Source organism: Oryx dammah, unplaced genomic scaffold, assembly GCF_014754425.2.
Source record: "Oryx dammah isolate SB20612 unplaced genomic scaffold, SCBI_Odam_1.1 HiC_scaffold_3, whole genome shotgun sequence".
Classification (NCBI taxonomy): domain Eukaryota; kingdom Metazoa; phylum Chordata; class Mammalia; order Artiodactyla; family Bovidae; genus Oryx; species Oryx dammah.
In genome coordinates, this window is record NW_024070187.1 from 56,911,626 (window position 1) to 56,931,905 (window position 20,280).

The following is a 20,280-nucleotide window of genomic DNA, read 5'->3' on the forward strand; positions in this document are numbered from 1 at the left end:
TGTTGAGTTTTAAGCCAACTTTCTCACCCTTTTCTTTCACTTTCATCAAGAGGCTCTTTAGTTTTTCACTTTCTGCCACAAGGGTGATGTCATCTGCATATCTGAGGTTACTGATATTTCTCCCAGCAATCTTGATTCCAGCTTGTGCTTCATCTAGCCCGGCATTTCTCATGATGTACTCTGCATATAAATTAAACAAGCAGTATTTCAGTTCAGTTCAGTTCAGTTACTCAGTCGTGTCTGACTCTTTGCAACCCCATGAATTGCAGCACCCCAGGCCTCCCTGTCCATCACCAGCTCCCGGAGTTCACTCAGACTCATGTCCGTGAAGTCGGTGATGCCATCCAGCCATCTCATCCTCTGTCGTCCCCTTCTCCTCCTGCCCCCATCTCTCCCAGCATCAGAGTCTTTTCCAATGAGTCAACTCTTCTCATGAGGTGGCCATAGTCCTGGAGTTTTAGATTTAGCCTCATTCCTTCCAGAGATCACCCAGGACTGATCTCCTTGCAGTCCAAGGGACTCTCAAGAGTCTTCTCCAACACCACAGTTCAAAAGCATCAATTCTTTGGCGCTCAGCTTTCTTCACAGTCCAACTCTCACATCCATACATGACTACTGGAAAAACCATAGCCTTGACTAGACAGACCTTTGTTGGCAAAGTAATGTCTCTGCTTTTGAATATGCGATCTAGGTTGGTCATAACTTTCCTTCCAAGGAGTAAGCATCTTTTAATTTCATGGCTGCAGTCACCATCTGCAGTGATTTTGGAGCCCCCCAAAATAAAGTCTGACACTGTTTCCACTTGTTTTTAATAATGTACTTTTGCAATGGTGTAGGCTTTTTACAGTTTTTAGAGATCTTTACATCACTAAACTCCTTATTTCAAAGCAGAGGAAATGGGCATTTTTTTCACTTGCAGCATCAGAAATTAGGGTACAGTATACAAATCTTTGTTTTACCCATGAAAACACGTGTTTTAGTAATAACTCCTTTGAAATCCAGAGAATTTCTGGAAAAACAGACTAATTAAAAGTTTTCTTTTTCACGGTTCAACTTTTGAAGCATGTTTGAATTTAGTATATTTTTGGAGTGAAAAAAAGATCTGAACCTGTGTCAAAATTTTAGCAGTGTGTTTGTATACATTGTTTTCTTAGTATTATCTTGACAATCCTATCTGAAATATCAGGATCTTCTAATTTAGGGTTGTGTTTCCCATTGTTCTGCTTTTCAGTGTGTGTGAAAGGGGACAGTGTGTCATTTTATCAGCAACTGAGTCCATATTAACTTCTGGCTTTTCTGTGTTTTCCCAGATATGATCTTTCTTCAGGGATCAGAGGTCATATTTAAAGTGGCTTTAAGTCTGCTGGGAAGCCATAAGCCCTTGATTCTGCAGCATGAAAACCTAGAAACCATAGTTGACTTTATAAAAAGCACACTACCCAACCTGGGCTTGGTGCAGATGGAGAAGACTATCAGTCAGGTATGGTTCAGTCTGGACTTTCCAGAAGCTCCGTAATCCTGGATGTGCAGAAGCTGAATTTCTTCCTTCCTTCTTTTTCTTTCTCTTTCTCTGCCCCTCTCCCTCCCTCTGTTTCCTACCACTCAGGACCTACCAAGTCCTGAGTCCTGAGTGGCTTGTAGGAGGCACAGCTCAAGGCCTTGTTCCATGACTAAGTGTGTGTCTGAGTGTGCATGTGCTATGAGTGTGACACCGAGCACAGTTTCTTACAGTTTGTAAGAATTGTAACTGTAATTTCTTACAATTAAGAGGCTTCACCCTTCATCGTTTGTTCTTCCAAAATTCATAGCTTTTATTCCTTGTAGGCTTTTGTAAAATGAGTGCTTTGATTTTTGTGCTGAATGGCATTAATTGGAATCTTCTAAAATATCTTGCTATGAAGCTGTGATAAAGAGTGTATATTCTATAAGTTTGTTTCATGGTGTGTGTGTTTGTGAATAGTATTCAGTTCCACATCTGTGGTCCCATACCTCTGGTTTCTGTGTGCGGTAGAATTGCATGTATGCATGTATCCTCTCTGAAATGTTAAGAGGTTGAGAGTGAAGTGACTTGGGAACTGCAGCTTGACCAGTTGTTAAATGGTCTGGGGTAGGAGTGGGAGCAGATTTTGACTCTGTCAGGAAGACTGTTCCAGTAATGATTGCTGACCATGCAGGACTGAGCTGCCTTGCAGAAGGTGAGGTCACCCTTGAGAGTGTCCCGAGGCCAGATGGCTGAGTGCTGCGGAAGGGATCTCAGCACTGGGCCACTGCAGACTCAGCGGCCGGGTCTCTCATAAGCCCAACACTTACAGCAGTTATGTTAAAACAAATAGTGAAATAAAGATATGTTTTTAAAAAGTCTGAGAATTCCTGCTCATCTGAGAGTGGTGGGCTGCACGCACACACGCAGCAGTTTGTGGTTCCATTTGCTGCTCCTCCTTCGGTGCTGAACCCAGGATAGGAGGTACATCTGGCCTGAAAGAGAGAGGGTTTTGCCCTGGTGCTGCTTTGGGTCTCTGCACATTTCATTTACTTATGTGAAGGAGCAGTGCTGTTCAACTCTGCACTTTCTTCTCAAGAGAGGCTTTTACTTCCCTGGCGCCTTCCTCTCAGTGTGAATTGATCTGACTTATTGACGCCCTACTTTTTGCCAGGTTCTGAGCAACACTGCATATACACACCTGATCTTATTCAGTCATGACTTCCTGAGAAGACAGCTGGTTTTAACTCATGAGAAACCTAGGGTTCAGAGTGGTTAATTAGCTGGCCCACAGTCACACGGCCAAGAAGTGGAAAGGTGTTGTTTCAGACTGAGGCTCTCTCATGGCAAATGCTTTAGCAACTGCTCAGCTCCACCAGGTGCCTCCAGGTATCGTTTAATCAGAGTTTTCCTGTAATGTCCATTAAGACAGAATCTTCCACCCTGTGATGCTTTCCTTTCTGACCTTGCCGAGCATTTACTGTCTTTCAAAGCATTCATTGCACATCCTTCTGTGTTTTGGCTGCTGGGGAGAATGCAAGAGCCTTGGTTCCCTAAACCCAAGTCTGTGCCAGTGACCACCTTGACCTGCTGCCTTGGCTCAAAGGCGGGCAGCCTTGCTGATGTTTTTACCTTCTGGATATTGAGCCCCAGGGGGGAAAAAAAAATCCCATTTTCCTCCCCTCTTCTCTAAAGGATATTCACTAGGATGTGATGATGTTCTTTAAATGTTGGAAGAATAGAAATGGTCACAGCGTGGAGAGAGGACAGTTGTGTGTGTCTCTGTACCTGAGTTATTTTAGGTACATGTTTTGAATTTGGTAATCTTTTACTCCATCAGCTCCCTAACAACTCTTGGGCACAGTGTATGGCTTCATAATCTTCATTTTTATTGCTGGGACACTGGGCACAGAGGGAGTAAATGCCCAGCACCCTGTATAGGGTGGCAGAACTGAGAGTGTAATAGACTCTGGGACACCATGGCCCATCCTGTGCAGAAAAGGAGTGTGTAACACAGTGATTGCAAGTGTGGTGGGAGCTCCAGGAGTGCATGTGCAAGGGCTGCAGGAGCAGGCTGTGCAGGGAGTGAGCAGTGAGCGGGCCTGGCAGGGAGCTCAGGGAATTGGGTTCAGCCAGGCATTTTCTAGGAGGAGGCAATGGCACTCCACTCCAGTACTCTTGCCTGGAAAATCCCATGGACAGAGGAGCCTGGCAGGCTGCAGTCCATGGGGTCACAAAGCTTTATTGCACAGGGCCAGGGAGAAAGTGTTTCAGGCCTTGTGGGCCATAAGGTCATGTGAGGTCAGCTCAGTCTCTGGAGCCTGAAAGTGTCCAGAGCCAGAGTGTGTGTGTGGAGTGAAGTGACTGTGTTGCAATAAAGCTTTGTTTGCAAAGCATGCGGTGGGACAGCCCTGGCGCACGGGCTGCAGTCAACTGTCCCGCAGTTGTAGCACGTGCAAAGGCACAGGGGTGAGAGACGTTCTAGGCACGGCTTCAGCTTTCTTGAGGGGAGGTGGGGGATTGGATGTGGCATGCAGGGACACAGCATCTGCTTCTGAGGTCCAGGTTTTCAGCCTGTCACATGTCTCTCTGGGAAACCAGATTCAGGGTACCAGGCAGCTCTCAGCCCTTCTCCCCTCCCACATGGTCCATCTGGAACTTGACCTCTGTGGGCTGTCAAGCTTTCTGTTTTCTCGCTGCTCCCTCCCCTTCCTGCAGAGGGTGCTCTAGTCTCAAGTTCAGCTTAGAGGTACAACTTTGGAGAGCCTACAAGGTGGAAATGATACTGTGTTCCTTGCACGTGGCTGAGTTAATTGTCCTGTGTGTGAAAGGATGGAGCTGGGTGCACCCCTGTGATAGACAAGCTGCGTTTCACTAAATGCCTTCTCTGTGGAAACCTCAACTTGAGCCTCTGGGACACAGTCTGCATCCAGGGTGGGCAGAGTCACCAAGGACAGGGCCCTGCAGCTCCCGCTCAACACAGACCGGCTCAGAGCCACCGCCAAGAGGCTGGCCCAAAGCTGACTGGGTCCCGGGCAAGGGGCTCTGGGGCTCTGGGGCTCTGGGGCAGCTGCTCAGTGTGATTTAGTTGTCAGTTGAATGTAAGCCTTAACAGCCCTCTCTCAGGAAGAGGGAAGCCCTGGGAATAAACAGAAAGGAAGGGAAGGGACGTCAGGGCTGTCTCATCACAGGGCGTGCCCTGCAGCCTCACGTCAGTGCAAGGAAGATTGCAGGGGAGGGAGGTTGGGAGGATGGAGCACAAAGCCCACATTCGCATCCTGCAGGCCCTACCTCACGTGGGCTCCTGACCAGTACCATTGTCCTACTGCATAGAACTTACACAGAATCCAGTCCCGCCCCCCAGACCTGCTGAGTCAGAATCTGCCTTTCAGCAAGATCCCCGGGGTAGCCACACACACCTTGGAAAGGCTGCAGTGGGTGACTCCATCGTAAACACGCCAGACAGGTCTCGGTTCTGCTTGAGCTGGTAGAAGAGAAACCGGCATCTCACCAAAGCTCCCTTGTTCAGAAGATGCTCTTCAGAATCACAGTGGTGAGGCTGCCCCTTCTGCCTTGGGAGGAGTCCTCGCGGCTCAGGCAGGCTGTGCTGTTGAAAGTTTGTTAAAAGGCCGATCGCCGCCATACCAAGAGGGTAGGGATATGGCAGGGAGGCGTCCTTTATCCCTGGCATTGTTGAGAATTGCTTGCATTGTGGTGATAATAAAAAGCAGATCAACTTTCAGTTGGGTTTATTACTATTTTTAAGTTCCCTGCAGACACTGAACCCCTTTGATACCTGGGCAGATGCTGCACCATTGAGACCGCCCCCCAACCACCCTGGCTGGGGGGCAGGGTGTGGGGGTGGGGAGGGTAGAAAGTATGTGGCTAGTTCTGTTGCCATCAAGGTTGATGGCTTCATTGCAGTGTCCACAGACAGCAGAGAGAAAAAAACACTGAGTCTCCAATAGCAGCTGAGCCAAGAATGCAAAGGAATTCACTAAAGGAGACTCAGAGCAGACTAATAATAGCTGGGGAAGTATGTAGCTTTGTGCATAATTTAAATGTAAATAACGTATAGTTCTTTACCTTCCTAGATTAACAGAATGAAACATTTTAATGCCAGTACCCAATTCCAAGGGTGTACTGTGTCTGGCACATTCTTAATGTTGCTAGTGGCATTGTATGTTGATTATTCCCATTTGGGAAGCAATTTGGCAGTGTGTATCATGAGCCAGTAAAATATCCCTATCCTTTGATTCAGTAATCCCATTTCTTGGAATGTATGCTTGGGACCTAGGCCAAAATATGGGAAAAGCAGTACATACAAAGATGGTTAGAGTTGTCATTTATAACAGAAACTTGCAAGTAACCAGATAGCCAACATTCGATGACCGGATTAACATGATTATTGATGCATCAACTTGATAGAATACCACGAAGCCATTTATAATTACGGTTTTGAAGAATATACAGCAATGTGAAAAAACATCCTTGGAGGACCAGGGCTCTGCCACTGCCAGCTGCATGCTGCTGCAGTCGGGGATACATTTCTGGGCATGACTGCAAGGCTGTGTGTGTTTTGGCACCAGGAGGTGGTGATGCAATTAAGCAGAGATGCCTGTGACCTGGGATGGTTCCTCGGGATTAACGGCGGCCTGCGAGAGCACGCCGCCCTGTGCACAGCTGAGAGCCCTTGACCTCAGCCCTCTGCAACAAAGGCCCAAGGTTTCATCCCCGGGTGTTCCAGGCTAGGAGCTCACTTAAAAACCTGGGTGAAAGAAGAGACACGTGTGTGTGTGTGTGTGTGTCTGTGTCTGTGTGTGTGTCTGTGTGTCTGTGTGTGTCTGTGTCTGTGTGTGTGTGTGTCTGTGTGTGTGTCTGTGTCTGTGTGTCTGTGTCTGTGTGTCTGTGTGTCTGTGTGTGTGCTGTTTTTCCCGAAGTGTATTTGTGATTGCACACGAGTGTCTTGGTTTGTGTATGTGCGGCCTTTGTGCTGAGCTAGTCAGAAGCTCCACGGTGCGGCAGCCTCTGCCATTTGTTGCAGCACAAGCTTGGATGTGAGGGGTTTCGTGACAAGTGTGGGAAGCGGATCCCTTAGCTCAGCTTGCCAGGTGTGTGTCTCATGATTCCCACAGATGCTGGGAGGTAGGGGTTATCACCCCCATGGGGGAGGCCAGGAACTGAGGCCAGAAAAGGTCAGGTAACTTGTTCACGGTCATTCAGGGAGTTGCCAGCCAAGCTCCCATTAGAGGGCTGCCTGAAAGCTCCTGGGTCAGTTTTCTTGACTGGAATAGAAATGATAATCCCTGCGAGCTCAGGGTCAATCTGAGGGCAGGACAGAATCAGATTAATACAGTCAACTACACACATGCACACACATGTCACAAATGGGATGTGTTCTAGCTTTTTTGTCCTGGAGTGACTTTTGTGCCTAATTAGTATTAGCCACTGAATTAAATTGAAAGCCAGGAAGCTGAAAAGTTTATCTCGAGGAAGAGAAATTTTCTGGGAATGGTGAAAAAGTAAACATGGAGTTTTAAAATTGATTTCAGGAAAGATAGGGCTCATTCATGTTTAAATGCTAAGAGGATACCATCAAGGGAAATGAGTTTTTCATTGATTTTAACTGTGTTGGAGTTTCTTTCTTGAGGAAATGCTGTGAAGAGGCAGTTTCTGCTCTTGAAAATACTAATTTCATTCTCTAAACGTATGTTCTGATCGTGCTGGCTTTTCTTACGTGGTGACTGAATTCTCAGAGGTATGCCGGGGTTTCACGCCTGGGGCAGCAGCAGCCTCTGCCTTCGGATCCCTTCCCTCTTTGGCCCTGCCTTGGTCCAGCTCACTCACCAAGAGAAAGTACAAACATGAACAGCTCACTCACTCGTGCACTTTGGGGTTGTTTTTCACACGAGTGGTTTTTTTCATGACTGTTACTATTATGAGAAGAAAGGCAAGTCAGGCATTGTTTCGTATTCACTCATCTATGTGGGTGACATTTGGGTTTTGGCTCATTTCTTCATCTCTTATGTGCAGAGAAGGGTTTTTCAGTAAACAGTTCCATTACTTAGCTGTTCTTGTAACTCTGAAAACCCAGCTGAACTATAATTAAACTTTGACCTGGTGACTGAGCAAGTAGGGCTGTGATTCTTTTGTTTTATTCTATCGTTGACCCATCGTTGATGTATCTGATAGAATTTTCAGAGGAAAGAGATCTGAGTACTGAAATAAGAATTAAAAAGAAACTCTTTTAAGCTTTTTAAAAAATAAGGTTTTGGCTTTGAAAAATGGCATCAGAGACCTACACTGACAATTGTTGAGTCACTAAGACATGTCTTACTCTTTGTGGCCCCATCGACTATAGCCTACCAGGCTCCTCTGTCCATGGGATTTCTCAGGCAATTGAACTGGGTTGCCATTTCCTTCTCCAGGGGATCTTTCTGACTGAGGGATTAAACCCAAGTCTCCTGCATTGGCCGATGGATTCTTTTACCACTGAGCCACCATGGACACCCTATACTTATTGTTTCTCTCGGTTTATTTCCAAATGCTTCTTAAATTCTCTCTTCCTAAGTAAAATTATTCTCTTCTCCATTCAGAGAGTTTTCTGTGTTTATCACTAAATAATATTAGATGCTCAGTGGATATCCACTGACATGGTCACATGTGCATGAGAGAGTGTGAGAGTGTGAGAGTGTGTGTGTGTGTGTGTGTGTTTGTGTGTGTGGTTTTTCTCATTTCCAATGCCTGATGACTTTTCTGTGAAACAGGTGTTTGAGACGGACATCTCGAAACAGTTACAAGCTTATGAAGTTGAGTACCATGTGCTTCAGGAAGAGCTTATTGATTCTTCTCCTCTCAGTGACAACCAAAGAATGGACAAATTAGAGAAGACCAACAGCAGCTTACGCAAACAGAACCTTGACCTCCTTGAACAGCTGCAGGTAGGACATATTTGCAAGGCCGCCACCCGAACCTTGAGCATGTGGTAGTTCATTAACTCACCAGAGGCCCCGCAGGCTGAGTTTCCCACCTCTGTAGGCCTTTTCTGCTCTGTTTGTAGTTGGGATCAAAGGTAGCCCAGGAGAGCTGTTCCTGTTTGTTAGGGAGCAGACAGATTATCCTTTGCTAAGGTCAGACTGTCCTGGAACTTTCTGAGAGACTGTTTCTACACTTACCCTTTCAGGAGATGTGCCAGGAACTGAGCTTGGGTCCACGGTGCTCGGGTGCTATTAACCAAACGCCAGCCATTGTGCTTTGAGTAATGATGGGAGAATCAAAGGCAGGAGCTTCCAGGAGCAAAACCAGCTAGGTCCTCAGAGTGACATCAAATGAGGAGTAACAGAGTAAACCAGAGCTGTCGATCGTAATTGTGAGTCCTTGGTGCAAATACAAAGGTTAGGTTCACGAAGGGCATGATTCTCCCTTCTGGAAGTTTCCATCTTGGCCTGCATAAATGTGGGTGGGGACATACCCAGATCGCGTGTGCTGGAGGGCAGGAGGGAGTGAGCACGGAGGTGCAGACCAGAGAGCCAGATCTTGCCAGACCCAGTGTCGCCCCACTGTCACCCACCTGCTCTGATTTCCTCATTTGTGTGACAGGACAGAAAATTACCTTACTGCTCCACACGACTCCTCCACCGAGCAGATGGAGTAAAGTAACCATACCATCTGCTTGTTAAGTGTCATGATCTGATCGCTGGTACAGCTATCATTGTTATGGAAATATGTGTGTTGGTGGGAGTGGGGTTTAAAAATTACTTTTGAGCCACTGTGGAGAAAAATTTGTATTATTTTCAAAATATATATTCTGTGGTGTTCTAGGCTGTCCTTAGAATAAGCTTTCCATCCTGATCTAAGCCTCTTATTTTTCTGCCTAAAAAGTTGCTGCTTTGCAGATGCAAACTTGGCCAGTGATGGGAGAAAGGCCACCATTTGGGAGCTTAATCAGTCAACCTTTGTCTGAAATGTACTCTTCCCAGCAGGGATTTTACGCCAGTATAACCTAGTAGATAGTTACTGTAGAGGAACAAAGAAAAGGCTTTGCCTACCGAGTCCTGACTCCCAGTCACATTCTCAAAGTCGACTTCGTGTTCCCCTAAGATGGAGATATCCTAACTGTGAATATGACAGTGTCTGGGTGTGATTTCTCCAGGGGGATCTCAGCTGTAACCTGAAGGGGAGGCGCCAGGGGACAAAGAACCTTGTCTTGCATGTAAGGATCTGCAGTGTCGGTGGGAATTTTAAATCCCTCCAGACAGTCAGTCCCTGAAATACAGCAGGATGGAAAGCTCAGGTCTCCGTTAGAAGCATTTGTCTTGTTAAAATAGCACTCCAATAGAAGGTTGATTTTACTAGGCTGATGCCCACGTGGGTTTGTGGTGAAAGGGGGGAGGTAATTTGGTGCTACTTCCGTTAATACTGTACCCCTCTTGTGAGGGGAAGAGTTGTGAAAAGCTGCTCCAACTTCTGTAGCCCTCCAGAAAGGCATCAGGCAGTAATTGGTAACAACAGATCTTCAAAGAGTTGCGCTAGGGATCATGGCAAGTCAGTTTGTGGGGGCCTGAGTGTAGTCTTCTCTTTACCCTCTGAACCACGTGGAATTACTGTCTTTGAGCCAGACCACAGAAGTTCTATGAGACTCTCTTCCCTTTTTTCTTTTTCTTTTTTAAAAGAGTTTTCAGAGCCCAGGGATAGGTGTTCAGTGCATTACTTAATTTTCCAACATAAATCTTTGGTTTTTTCCCAAACTATCAAAATTGACCTCTGTTTTGACTCCGTTCCATTCATATAGTTGGATACCAAAGCCCCATTTATTTTCTTGTTGAACCCTGAAGATCGTCCTCTGGCACCTGGAGACTAAACCGTCTGAGCTCTCTTGTCCAGCAGCACGCATGAGACAATTGCATAGACACGACCGACACTGCCATATGATAAGGGATGTGCGTTTTCCATAGTAATCACTGAGTCACTGAGTGTCTGTGAGCTGGGTGCCTGTGAGAGGTCAGACCCGCATGCAGGGTGAGAGCGCTTCGGTCTGAGTGAGGAGGAGACCTGACGTTCATGCACACAGTAAACGACCGTGCATACCAGCTCACTGCTAAGCTGGCAGGCACCCCGGGGAGTGCCATGGCCTCGGAAGGAGTGGTCCCTGGAGGAGATAAGGTGGGACCGGCTGTAGGCCTTGACCGTGGGCAGGAGTGTGAGGGTCTGAGAGGGCTGCTCGGACTTACCCCCTGAGTGGGACTCCCCCCTGCCTGGTAACTGACCCACTTAGGGTCTCAGGCCTTTTTTCTTTCTGTTTTGAGTGTTCCAGTGTCACAGCCGGAGCTCAGCCTTGAGTCATAAATTGTCTGCCTGGCACAGGTGTTACCTTGCTCAAAAAACTGTTTCCCTTGTTTTGAAAATGAGGGAAAAAACACCATTTAGTCTATGGGGACATGAAGAGGCCTGGGCGGATGAGTGAGCCAGAGCAGTGCCTTGCAGACTCTGGGCCTGAATACGGGGGGATGCAGCGGACAGCTGGAGCCAATTCTGTGGTTGCCTGGGTAGCCTGTCTGCGAGGACTCGAAAGAGGAGGAGGGTCCGTTGCTAGAGAGAAGCGCCTGGAAGGGCTGCCAGACACTGACTGAGTGTTGAGGATACAGACTTGAGGGGAGTGGGGACACTCCTGGTGTCTGGTCAGTGAGGCCACACATGTGACCCTCTTGGCAGAGCTCGGCCCCCCAAGCGCTCTACTCGTTCTGGGGGAAATGCCGGTTCTTGGTACTGGAAGGAAAATGAAAGGTTCAGGTTAGAGAGCTGTTTTTGGGTGGGCCTTCACACAGAAACCATTTGGATGGTCTGTCTAAAACCAATGTGCACCTGTAGCTGCATGTATTTGTCAGGGCAGGCAGACTGTGCTACAGTAACAGCACCCTGGATCCCAGGGCTCAGTACTGCATACCTACTACCTTGTCTCCACGAAGCGGTCGTGGACCATTTCGCAGCCGTCTCCAGCAGGCAACTCAGGGACCAGGCTTCCTCCGCACTGGGAAGCCACTGTCTCCACGTGTGGCTTCCAGAGTAGCCACACAGGAAAAAGACGTTGGAGGTTCTCCAGATGGCCCGGCCCACCCTTGAGGGAGCCAGGAAAATAGAGTTTTTTGTGGCCAGAAGTGATAATAAACGCGGAAAGGTGTGTCTCTGCCAGAATTAGGCTCCAGAATGCCCCCAAGCCTGGACAGCAGAGCACCCAGTGGATTTCCCACCGTCTCCCAGGCAGTTACATTCACATGTCTTCTTTTATTCTCCAGGTTGCCAATGGGAGGATCCAGAGCCTGGAAGCCACCGTTGAGAAGCTCCTGACTAGCGAGAGCAAGCTGAAGCAGGCCACCCTGGCCTTGGAGCTGGAGAGGTCAGCCCTGCTGCAGACGGTGGAGCAGCTCCAGAGGCAGATGGCAGAGCTGGGCAGCCAGGAGTCTGACCCCACACTGCCCAAGCCCTCGGGTGACTGATGGCCTGGGGCCCAGCTCCTGCCAGCTCACAGCTCCAGAACAGGTGTGGCCACCGCCCTGACACTGTCCAGGCCTTAACTGAGAGAGATGAAAATGCTGGAGGAGAACGGAGAACCGAGCATGCTTCTCAGGGAGGAGACTGGCTTGCCAGCACTACAGATTCTTCTGAACTGGCTCGCAGTGCAGGGGACGAGCGTCCCAGTGTTTCTGTTGTTGTTTAGGTCTGATTCTTCCCTTTTCCAGTCTTGATTACTGTACTCAGTAGATTAGATGGCATGGACTCGAATAAATGCACCTTTATGTTTCTTTGTTGCTTTCTTTTTCAGCATCACTGTGTCTGTAAAGGGCATTTGTTAGTTCTCTGGTATTTCAGAGAATGAAGAGGCTGGAGGTATGCTTCCTCTGGCAAAGATGTGTCCATTGTTCTTCCAAGAGGGTTTGCATGACTTACACCCTCAGCATCGCTGGCGGGGTGCAGTTGGCCCTTGACCATTCTTGTTGCGGAGGCCCCAGATTACCCCTGGGAAAAATCAAAAGTGATTTATTTAAATTTGACATCTTAAATTTGGTCTCTATGGTTGATATTTAATGAAGTCTGTCTTTGAAGAACAGTTTTCATGTTTTTACTTAGCCCTTAAGTATTGATGACATTCACTGTAGATACACGTTTTTATGGGAAGATCACCAGTTTTTAGACTGCGCCCAGGTATGGCTAGCGTGTGGCTGACAGGTGTAGAGTTTGGAGTATTTATAATTTCACTGTGGCGTCTCGTATCCACACTGTAGAATCTCGTATTTATGTTGTGGTGTCGTGACGTGAGCAGCCTTGTGTCCCTTCGAGGCTCCACGCCTTGGGAGTCAGATTCCTTGTTGAAGTTGCCCCAGCACGTCAGGACTTTCAGGGGCCCCAGATATTCTGGGGTGTTAAAGTCTTCAGACTTTCAGCATCAAATGAACGGCAGCTGAGAGCAGTTGTTCATGATAGGATGTGCGTATTGAATGTAACTCACAAGCCAGTGACCCACTCCCTCAGGACGAGGAGAACCAGTGCCTTCAGCCGTCAGAAGGCTGCTGCCTGGTGTCATCTGGTCGCCACCTGAGGCCCTTGCTCATGGCAGGCTGGAGTGGGCGGTGGATTAGAGAGGGGACGTGTAGGCAAGTTCACTTCTCAACAGCAGAACCATTTCTGGTCTTTACTGTATCATCATAACCACTTCTATTCCACAGGAGTTCTTTGACACCCTCTGTGGTGGGTGTGTCTGTCAAGCCTGAGGTGAAAGAAAGGGTTTTTAATTCCTGGAGTCTTTCTAGATCTTTCCAGATGTTTCCAAAGGAGGCACACGTGCCACCCCTGGTGCCTACACAGTTGCTTGACACCAGGGACTCTCTACCATTGCTCGTGTCATAAACCACGATGACAAGCCTATAGCCTTTATTATGAATTGTTCCACCAGCTATAATTTAGCGGAGTTAACATGTGAGGTCTTCTTCCCACATACTTTACTGGTTTGAATGTTTAATATAAATGTTGAATTTTGGACATCTTATTACCATTACTCAAAAACATCAACTCTGCATTAAATAAGATACAAAGCAATAAAACAAATAATTCATACTCATACTTTTATGCGTTTTTTTTTTTTTTTTTTTTAATGTTGGGTTTTTGCTTTTCAGCAAAAAGCTGAAGGACCACCCCAGGTGGCACTAGTGGTAAAGAATCCGCCTGCCAGTGCAGGAGACAAGAGATGTGGGTTCAGTCCCTGGGTCAGGAAGATCCCCTGGAGGAGGGCATGGCAACCCACTCCAGTATTCTTGTTTGGAAAATTCCGTGGACAGAGGAGCATAGCGGGCTGTGGTCCATAGGGTTGCAAAGACGTGGACATGAATGAAGTGACTTAGCACGCGTGTGAACCCCTGTGGGTCAGAGTGTGACTGTTCCCGAACCAGCAGTGAGTTCTCCGAGGAATTGGCGTCTTGTTTTTCAAGTATTGCTCCCCAAGTGTGACACCTCTACTCTGTGTGCTTAGTAGGGCTGCTCAGACCAGACGCATCCATGGTATGTGCCAGTGGGTGCTGTCATGAGATGGCGCTGGGTGGAGAGGACAGTGGACACGGGCCTGTGTTTACGGGTTGGACCGTCAGCCTGTGTCTTAGCTGGGGACAGAGAAAGTCATGGTTCACGTCATTGCCTGAGGACTCACAGAGCCAAGGTTTTAAACTAAAAGTTTCCTGTTGTGTCCTTCCCCAACACACAACTATATGCACACACACGTGTGCACTTGTAGGTTGTCTTATCTTTTGATAAAATTTATACTCTCTCGGACGGAAGACCTTGAATCCCCAGGAAGCACCCTGCGACGCAGAACACTCAGTTGGGGTCCCTGTGAGGAGTTATACGTAGATAGAACAACAGTGTTTATTTGGGCATCTGTGTGTGTTTTGGTTGGTGAATTGGGCGGGGGAGATTGCTCTGAGGGCTGTAGGATGCAGGAGTTGTTACCAGAATAAGAGAAAATGCTACTGTGCGAGAAGCTGCAGAGGGGAAGGTGCGGAAGGAGGTGCTCATGAGAACTCAGAAGGCCCTTCTGAGAGGCAGAACGCTTGCAGGTACTGACACAGGCCTGGCCGGAGGCCGAGGGCTCGGGGGCAGCTGTGGCCACCACGCAGTGACCGCCTCTGCATCTATGGCCAGTGTTTGGTAGTGGGAGTGGAGCCAGCCCAGGTAATTGCTCAAGGTCAGAACACGAGAAGAAGAGCTGGAGGCGGAGAACGAGGACAGACGAACCCACAGACACCTCATGCCTGTCCATCACCGTACTTGACTGATGCGCTTCAGAGAAAAGTGGCCCTGGCTTCACTTTACCTTCCAAAAATCACACAAACATGTCTCTGAGTCAATTCTAATTTAGAACTCTGAGGCACGGGGACACGGGAAAGTAGTCCTGGCTTAACCAAACTGATGTAATACAAACCAGGACAATTAATTTTGGAACCTGCCTAACCCGAATGAGAGCATGCACGTGTGAGGCCCTCCAGCTAAGTATATATTATTCGTGATCCATAGGGTTAGGATTCAGAGACTGGTTTTGACTTTGTCACTGATGGTACAGCATTGAAGACTTAAAACTGCAGGAACCGCAGCTGACATGTCGGGCCACCCCAGCCTTCCATCTCTTTCCTCTATCATTGTTGTCCATATGCTCAGCCTTATCTGATTCTTTGCGACCCCATGGACTGTAGCCTATCAGGCTCCTCTGTCCATGGATTCTCCAGGCAAGAATACTGGAGCGGGTTGCCATTTCCTCCTCCAGGGGACCTTTGCCACCCAGGGATCAAATCTTTGTCTCCTGTGTTGGAAGGCAGCTTCTTTACCTGCTGAGCCATAGGGAAAGCCCCTCTATGAAACTTCCCTCTATCAAGCGTGACCAAACATTCTACAGGTTAAGATCCAGAAACTTGCAATGTAAAAATAATCTACTGGCCACATTGTCTTAAATGGAAACTACTTTAAGGATTTGGGATAGCTCAAAATATCTCAGGTTGGAAAGAACCTTCTGTTTCATACTGGAAAATGATTTTCTATCTCATTTTACAGAGGAAAAAACTGAGAAGAGAGCTTCAACTAATGGTTGCCTGCAGGGTCACGGGGATCCTCAGTCTCCCGACCGACTAGGTAATGATCCACATCACCCGGCTTTAATTCCAATGAGTTCTGCAAATCACTTCTGATGGTATTAAAGTTCAAGGCAAGGAAAGGTCTGCTTCCATTTTCCAGAAGGGTGATCTGTATAGTAAGGAGCCCAACTCAGGTTCTCTCCTGAGATGTGGAGTCTCCAGGGGCCTTAATTTGTCCTGAGTTAAAACCAGAGGGGAGGACTTCCCAGTGGTCCAGTGGTTGAGAATCCGTCTGCCAATGCAGGAGACACGCGTTCCATGCCTGGTCCAGAAGGATCCCATGAGCCTCGGAGCAGCTGGGCCCTGTATGCCTCAACTGCTGAGCCTGTGAAACCTTCATACCTGGAGCCTGTGACCACAACAAGAGAAGCCATCGCAATAAGAAGCCCTCAGACCACAACTAGAGAAGCACTGAAGAACCATTGCAGCCAAAATAAATCATTAACCCCAACCCCTCCCCCAAAAAACAGAGGCACTCCCCAGTCTGTCTATGTGTGGCAGAGAAATGCTACTGCAACAGGTTTCAATTAATTGGGTCCAACCTTTGTTCTTGACCGTCATTTCTTTTTTTACTTTAGACTTCTAAAACCCTTGCATTGCCATGTTAAAAAAAAAAGATCATAGAATTGCCTTTGGTTTTTAAGAAGTGAAACTTCCCAGTAGGTAAAGTTTTTTGTTGCCATGTTTAGAAACGATCAGAATGATTAGGGAAATATAAGAGCTGGGGTATGGAGCAGCTACAGCAGTTATTAATTAAAATTGATAACAAAAGATGAAAAAGAATGTTCCTAGGACTTACACTTCATAGATTAACTGCCTTCATATCTCTAAAGTGAATAATCAACTGTTTTGGTTGTAAACCCTTATTAGCAAGTCATTTGAATTTATGTCGTGTGAATATTTATTTTAAAGTTTGACTAAATTATATAAGATAGAAGTTTTAAATGAGTGAAACAAAATAGTTTAAAAATACTAACGATTAAAAAGTTGATATCCAGTGTCTTTAAGGAGAACAATAAACACTTCATTTTAAATGTTTTAAGACTGTGGCACAGTAATTCCAATGTCAATTTCCAAGTTCAGCCTAGTGTGATGGTTGGTTTGAGTGCACTGCCATGGCTGAAGAAAAGGTGGCTTCCAACCTCTAAATGGAGAAAGGGCACTGCTGGTCACAGTAAGTCAGGCTGTGCATTAGTTCACATGTACTCACCAATTGTGCAAAGGCTTTTTGTGGATACCTGGCTAGTAAATTTTCATCTTTCTCCAAGGCAGATTAATGTGAACTAATTAAAATGTGTTAGACTTTAATATTTTTAATCAAGGACTAAAAAGCACTCAAACTCCATTTGGAAGCTTTGAGCAAGTTATAAAAGCATTTCCAAGATCGTTTGAGTAAATGTGCACGTAGTTTTTGGTTAAGAGGTGACGTGAACAATAACACACCAAGCATCCTTTTCGGTCAAAGCCCTTTCCATGGCACATTCTCAGTAGCCTTTTTTTGTGCTTTCCCTTTCGGAGCCCAGAGCGCTCAGTAATGGGGTGGGGGTGGAGGCACTGGGGCGGGGGTCTTCCTCGTCCATGTGGCTGCCTGGCCCCTGCCCACCCCCCCACCCACCCCCTCCCTGTGCCCCTTTCCTGCTGTCCTGCAGGGGCCTGAGGAGTGCTAGGTTGTGCAGAGCAGAGAGGAGCTTCACGTGTGTGTGGGACCGCGGGCTTAGCCTGGACGCCTGACAGGCCATGGGGAGACAGGCTTGCAACATTCTTTGTCCCCGTCAGATTCGCCTGCTTCTCCTCACTCTTCTGGCTACATCTTCCTGCTACTGTTTTCACCTCATTCGTTATTTGGGTCTGTGTTTTAGGTGCCTTCTTTCTGCTCTTCTTCCTAAACCTCTAATCGTATTCCTCATTGCTTCCAACTGTAGGAAAAGCTGACCCTGTGGCTTTGGTTCTTAGCCCCTGCTGGGTGATCCTGGGGCACCGTCTTAAAGGAATCGGTGCAGATGGTGAAGCCTCTCATGAGGGAGGTGGAGGAAAGTGTGCTTGGTGGATGTGGGAGGGGGGCAGGTTGACGTATATGGCAATGTTCTACCCCTCTCAGCTCTTCCTGTACTTTCCACTGAGGATTTCATGTTCCATTTTCCTTCCTCTGAGGCACGTGGCAATCACCTTGACTCCTAAATTTCATGTACTCTAATCATCTATTCATGTTGATCATCAGAAATGGTAAAATGAGGATTTCCTTCAGGATCCCTCTCCTTCACCCTTTATGTTTCTGTGATCTCTCCTGATATCAGAACGGCCCCACTCTCTTCTCGTGATATAGACTTGGTCCCACGTGCTCCTCAGAGCCTGACTCTGGTCACTGATGTCCACCTGTTTGGCTGTTTTCACTCTTTTCAGCAGGTAGTTACAGTGTCCCTGCTACAAACCAAACCCTGATCTAGGCCCTGAGACCACAAGGGAAGTCCTGCTGCCCTTTTGTGTAGCAGAATAGGGAATGTTTATTGACTGAAATAAGTAAACAAAAATTCGTCAAGGGATGAGGACTGCCTACGCAGAGGTGTCAGAAAAGGCTCAGCTGAGGAGCCGGTACTCACGGTGGGATCCGAAGGATAAGGAACCAGCTAAAGAGGAGTTAGGTGGCTTAATGTTAGAAAATGACAGAGTACTTTCCAATCATGCATGATTCTATCCTAACCATTGTCTCGTGTCAACAGAGCTCCTTTCAAAAGCCCCAGCACTCTTAACACCGTGTCTTTTTCAGATGGCAAGAAAACATTGATATCTTTCAAGATAAAACTCCCATTACTGTATAGTCTCATACAGGTGAGTGACAAATTATGGCTCTCGTCACTGGTTTCAGCTGACACGAGGGAGTCTGCTGTTCTTGACTCCACATCAGCAAGCTGCATGGAGGGATGGGCTGGAGCAATGGCACTGTGATGGGCACCTTGTTATTTCCGTTTACGCTGGCCTCACCTGCAGACTTGACAGCCTGTGGACACAGCCACATCAACTTCACACAAGGGGAAACCTCGTTCCTTAAAGTCGGTGTGAATTTCATGCACCAGAATCCAAAAGGGAATATGAGTCAAGAAACTGAAACTCTAAAAGGAAATCCTAACTGCTCCCACTATTATTATTACATTCTGAGTACTGAGAAAATGTGAGCAAAGACTTGCATGGTTATTATTAAACTTCTTTTGGAGTGAGTGAGTAGTGATGGGAAGGGCACAGGAGATGGGAAGGGCACAGGAAATGGGAATGAAGAAATTTTTGAAGAAGTGTAAAGCAAGCCAAAATTCTGTTTGTTTGTTTTTTTATGAGGGAGGAAGTAGATGGTGTAAATTGTGGTTCACTGAGTCCTGTGACACTCCTGTGTGCATAGATCGTGAGGATGTTTTTGCAGACATTCCTTTAATCCTCAATATCATCTTTAAGAAGCCCCAGGCTTCCCAGGTACTTCTCCTGAGCAATGTTTGCATTCAGTGTGAACTGAGCAGTTGAACATGTGTTCCTCTTTTGACTTTTCAGAACACTCAAAGCCAAACCCTGCAGTTAGCAAACGCGCAAACATTTTGTTCTGATCCACAGTTCATTTTGCTTCTCTCTGGTCTGGCTTTATTCCAGTTACTTATTTCATGCTTCCTCATATCTTTAGCATCCTTGTAAGACATCATAAAACATTTGAAGAACAAGATGGTGTCTGGCAATTAAAAATGGAAGCAACAGCTAGTGTTTAAAAGCATGAGCCCTAGAGTCAGCTAAAACTGAAACTTGATTTCACATCTGTAAAATAGAAATAACAATAGCTATTTTGTAGGATTTGATATTTTAAAAGAGCAGTAAGCACTGTGGCTGAGACAAAGTCAGCAAGCAATAAATGTTAAATATCATTACACTGGGAGCTTCCCAGGTGGTGCAGTGGCAGAAAACCTGCCTGCCAATGCAGGAGATGCAAGAGATGGAGGTTCAATCTCTGGGTCTGGAATAGCCCCTATAGGAGGAAATGACAACCCACCCCAGTACTCTTGCCTGGAAAATCCCATGGACAGAGGAGCCTGGCTGGCTACAGCCCATGGGGTTGCAAAGAGTCAGACACCACTGAGCAGGATCACACACAGTACACTGGGATTATATAAACTAAATGGATACAATTCTGTGAGCTCGACATCAACCCCAGACAAAAGGCCTCAACAACTATAAACATATTTAAATTTGATCTTTAAAATTTGTATGATTCCCTAAAACCATGTCATGCTAGCCCAATATAATTTTATGGTTTTGAAAGAGCAATGATCCAGCTGTAGAAAAACACACATGATGTCAGCAAAGGTTTTGACAACATCCCGCACAATAGCTTAAATGAAACTACATGGGCAGGACAGCTCAACTGGGTTGATTTAGCAAGTTAAACCTATAAGACCTCTAGATGGCAGTTCTCAGCCCTAGTTGCACATTAGAATCACTTGGAGAGATTAAAAAAAAATTTTTTTTTGGTTGTTTTTTAACCTTCCCCTGTGATGTTAAAGTTTAATCAGGATTGAGAACTACCGCTGTAATTATAATGGGTTGAACCTAAAGCAGGGGTTTAATTAACCTGATCTGGATTTTGTCCTTAGCCAGTCCAGT

The 20,280-nt window shown here is 46.7% G+C and overlaps 1 protein-coding gene across 6 annotated transcripts in view; it reads left to right on the forward strand.

Moving 5' to 3' along the window:
• Window positions 1-13,588, forward strand: part of TBC1D1 (TBC1 domain family member 1) — a 230,926-nt gene extending 217,338 nt beyond the window's left edge. For 5 of the 6 annotated variants that reach the window (XM_040238005.1, XM_040238007.1, XM_040238004.1 and 2 more), the window contains 3 exons: window positions 1,311-1,480; window positions 8,248-8,421; window positions 11,773-12,279. In XM_040238005.1, coding sequence (XP_040093939.1) covers window positions 1,311-1,480; window positions 8,248-8,421; window positions 11,773-11,973 — 545 coding nt within the window. In that variant the 3' untranslated portion in view covers window positions 11,974-12,279. Of the gene's footprint in view, window positions 1-1,310; window positions 1,481-8,247; window positions 8,422-11,772 lie in introns of all 6 variants that reach the window. The other variant, XM_040238003.1, reaches the window with a different exon arrangement.
• Window positions 13,589-20,280: the final 6,692 nt, after the last annotated feature.